At 50.2% G+C, this 3,792-nt stretch overlaps 1 protein-coding gene across 5 annotated transcripts in view; it reads left to right on the forward strand.

Annotated features, from left to right (window-relative positions):
- Nucleotides 1–3,792, forward strand: part of FAM118A (family with sequence similarity 118 member A) — a 29,776-nt gene that overhangs the window by 10,559 nt on the left and 15,425 nt on the right. For all 5 annotated transcript variants that reach the window (XM_023734615.1, XM_023734616.1, XM_004380006.2 and 2 more), the window contains exons 2-3: nt 1,831–1,886; nt 2,867–3,119. In XM_023734615.1, the coding sequence (XP_023590383.1) occupies nt 1,840–1,886; nt 2,867–3,119 (300 nt within the window). In that variant the 5' untranslated portion in view covers nt 1,831–1,839. The remainder of the gene's footprint in view (nt 1–1,830; nt 1,887–2,866; nt 3,120–3,792) is intronic.

The following is a 3,792-nucleotide window of genomic DNA, read 5'->3' on the forward strand; positions in this document are numbered from 1 at the left end:
GCCTCCCCCTGCCCCCCGGCTCTGCCGGCCTCCCCTCAGACAAGTGACAGACACCTGTGGGCCTTGTTTTCTTGGCCTGCGGACTGTAGTTTCTTAACATTTGGGGGAAGGTCACAGACACCTTTGGGAGTTTGACGGAAGCTTTGAGCCCTTTCGCTGGGCGGGGATGCTCAGTGCAGCTACATAAAGTTTTGTGTACGCTTTTAGGGGACAATCTTCAGAATCCAGTTTAGTGCTAAAATCTCACGGCTCTCGTAGACTAAGTAAGCCTTGTTTCCCTACCCTGGAAAATTATTTTTGGTGACCTGATTCTAATTAAGAAGACAAAGATGAGCCCTGGAAACCAAGTGGCTGCAGGCCCACACCTCTGCTGGCCACCTGTCTGGAGCGTGGTTTGGCAGTACATGCTGAGCTGTTTTAAAGACATGTAGCCTGGAACTCAGCACTTCCACTTGCCAGAACGCTCTCCTAAATAAGTAATTTCAAAATATATAAGAAGCTTTGTGCACCAAGATGATCGTTAAATTGTTACTGGGATAATGTCCTTTGTTAGAATATAGATAAAGCAAATGATAGCACATCAATAAGAGAGTCTCATATGCGTAGCCATACCCTTATATTTATGAATAGTTTTTAATAGGGGAAATGTGTTTATTGTGGAAAAAAGTTGGATATGCTCAATGATCTCAAATAATATAAAAACAATTAAAATCTAGAGGAAGAATTCACAAATGTTAACAGTTACTGCTTGTGGATAGTAGGATTAGGGCTGTTTCCACTTTTTTCCTGTTTCCTTGTCCACAGTGCTAGTTCTAGATTGGGGGAGAATGCGATTCGGGAAAATCTGTCGAATGTGGAGATAGTTTGGCAGCGCAGGTCCAGCTAGTTTCTGATCCCTGCTTCATGTAAGCTAAGAATTGACTTGACTTGCATTATTTCTTGGGGTTGCATGCAGGGCTTCAGACTGGTTCATCCCAGTTTGACTCCCTTCTGAGAATCTGCATCTCCACCACAGATATCCTGAATCATAGCCTATATTTTAGCAAGATCCCCAGGCGATTCTTACGTATGATAAATTTTGAGAACCGCTCTGGTTCTTGTTAAAATGTAGATTGTGATTCAGTATATCTGGGGTGGAGATACAGATTCTCAGCAGGGGGTCGGACTGGACCGAACCAGTTAGAACCCTGGCTGGATCTAAGTGAGCATGGCCGAGGGGAGGAGTGACAGCTCAGAGGCAGTGCTGACGCGGAAGTGTCATGCTCCACCTCAGCTGTGATGGTACCAGAGAACACACACGTTGTTAGGCGCCGTGGAGTTGGTTCCGACTCCTAGTGACCCTGTGTACACAGAAGGAAATGCTTCCCGATCCCATGCCACCTCATGACCGTTGTTTTGCTTGAGCCCATTGTAGCATCTGTCCTGTCTTTGCTAGGTCACTTGCCATTTTCTTCCTTCTGTGGTACGCCATTTGTGTGCGTGCTGAATTTCCACAGCGGGCTGGAAGCTCTTCCAGGATAGCGTCATACGGGGCCAGCGTGAGCAGCTGGCACTGAGCCCCTGCCTGATGGCACTCAGCACTCGTTAGAGCAACAGGAGTCTGAACCTCAGCCCCTGCCAGGCCTGAGAGATCACACAGCTTTGGGGGCGGTGGCTTAGCAAACATTCTGGATGTACATTTTTTGTATATGATATTTTTCTGGTCTTTTCGTTTAAATATCGATCCAAGACCTTTGATTTTAATTCCAACCTTAACTCGCTTCCAGGGTACTAGGAAAAGAATGTTTATCTGGGAAATAGAAATCGCTTCTGACTGATTTTTCCGTTTAGGATTCACAGATGGATTCAGTGGAAAAGACAACAAATAGAAGTGAACAGAAATCAAGGTAAGTAAAGTCACCTCCACCTTCAAGCAGGCGTAATGGCCTCATACAGCATCTCACGGGTCTGCTCACGTGATACTTAGCATGTACGTTGTCCTGGACTCCCTGGACCCCATGGGTCTGGAGGGAGTCATAAGGACCGTTTACCGCCTTTTGCTTCAACAAAAGAAACGTTCCAGAAGGCAGTTTTCTACCCTGGTGCCCCATTGCCTCGCCTCCAAACCAAACAACAAGTAGCTTGAGAGGCCGTGTCTAGGACTCGGGTGTCCCCCTGAGCAGGAAAGAATCCTCGGCCGTAATGGACTGCAGGCTGTGGGTGTGAGGGAGGAGCCGGAGAAGAAGGTGCTTGTTTAGAGTGGGCTGAGGTAAGTGGGTGCCAGGAACCTCGTATCTGTCACTGCAGGCAGGATCATTTGTTATCATAGTTTGTATTTTCAGTCTCTGTGCAGCTCCAAAGAAGTGAGAAGTGCTGAGCTTTTTATTCATAACTATGTGTCACTTAAATGTGTGCTTAACAATCTGGGAGATTCAAGATGAGTAAGACACAGCTGCCCCCCAAATCCTTGATGAAATGAGGCTAACCTGTTGCCAAGTCAATTTTGACTTATGGGAGCCCTATAGGACAGAGTAGAACTGCCCCATAGGGTTTCCAAGGCTGTCATCTTACAGAATCAGACCGCCACTTCTTTCTCCCATGGAGCGGCTGGTGGGCTTGAACCACCAACCTTTCTGTTAGCAGCCGAGTGCCTAAGCACTGCGCCGCCCCCAGGGCTTATTTGAAATGAGGCTAGGCCGTGTAGAGTGAGTATGTAAAGGCGAATGCCCAGCCTGTCTCCTGGGTGGTGTAGAGTAGGGAAAACTGGTGTGTGCTGCAGGCCATATTTGACCTGGCACTTCACGGGCATTCCCAAACGCGTTGCTTTTCTTTGCGGTCACAGTATTTCCACGTTGACGTTCGTTCTCTCCCCCCTGTTTGTGAGTAGAAAGTTTTTGAAGAGCCTCATCCGGAAACAGCCCCAGGAGCTGCTCCTGGTGATCGGGACAGGCGTCAGTGCGGCCGTGGCCCCAGGGATCCCGGCGCTGTGCTCGTGGCGAGGCTGCATCGAGGCTGTCATTGAGGCTGCGGAGCAACTGGAGGTGCTGCACCCCGGGGACATCGCCGAGTTCCGGAGGAAGATGACAAAGGATCGAGACCTGCTGGTCGTTGCCCACGACCTCATCCGCAAGATGTCACCAGTGAGTCTTTTTGACAAGTCCTACGAGTTCCACTGGGGCTGAGTGGTTCCATGCCACGCTGGGGAATCTGAATTTGATATTAATTTTCTGCGGGCCTATGCTGTGTTCACTTCTCGGCAGCGGCAGGCTGAGAAGCCCATAACCTTTCATCTGTCAATGTCATCTTCTGAAACAGAGATGATGCCGGGTGCCGTGTGGGGCTGCCTGGAGCCTGGGCAGGCGAGATGGTCTGGGGCCGTCATTGCACACCATTGGCCGTGAACTTGGTGGTTTTCTACTCATTGCGTGGAGGACGGACCCTTAGGTGCGTCTTGGTCTAAGCAGGTCACCACTTCTCTGCAGATGACCAGTTGTTCTCAGAAAACATTTAAAGATGGGGGAAATAGCTTTTCCTTCTGCTGGTGGGAGTGGTCTAGGAGAGGGGAAAGGTCACTGGTGATGCAAGAGACAGCGCTGGAGTGGTGCCCACGGGTAGGTGGGATCTGCTGCATGAGGGGGGCTCAGCCTTAGGTGTATGGCTCGGTCCTCCGTGGAGCAGGTGCAGTGACAGGTGAGGGCATGTTCTCCGTGGGAGCAGGCGCGGTGACAAGTGAGGGCGTGTCCTCCGTGGGAGCAGGCGCAGTGACAGGTGAGGGCGTGTCCTCCGTGGGAGCAGGCGCGGTGACAGGTGAGG

The sequence above is a fragment of the Trichechus manatus genome, unplaced genomic scaffold (genome assembly GCF_000243295.1).
Source record: "Trichechus manatus latirostris isolate Lorelei unplaced genomic scaffold, TriManLat1.0 scaffold00069, whole genome shotgun sequence".
Lineage (NCBI taxonomy): Eukaryota > Metazoa > Chordata > Mammalia > Sirenia > Trichechidae > Trichechus > Trichechus manatus.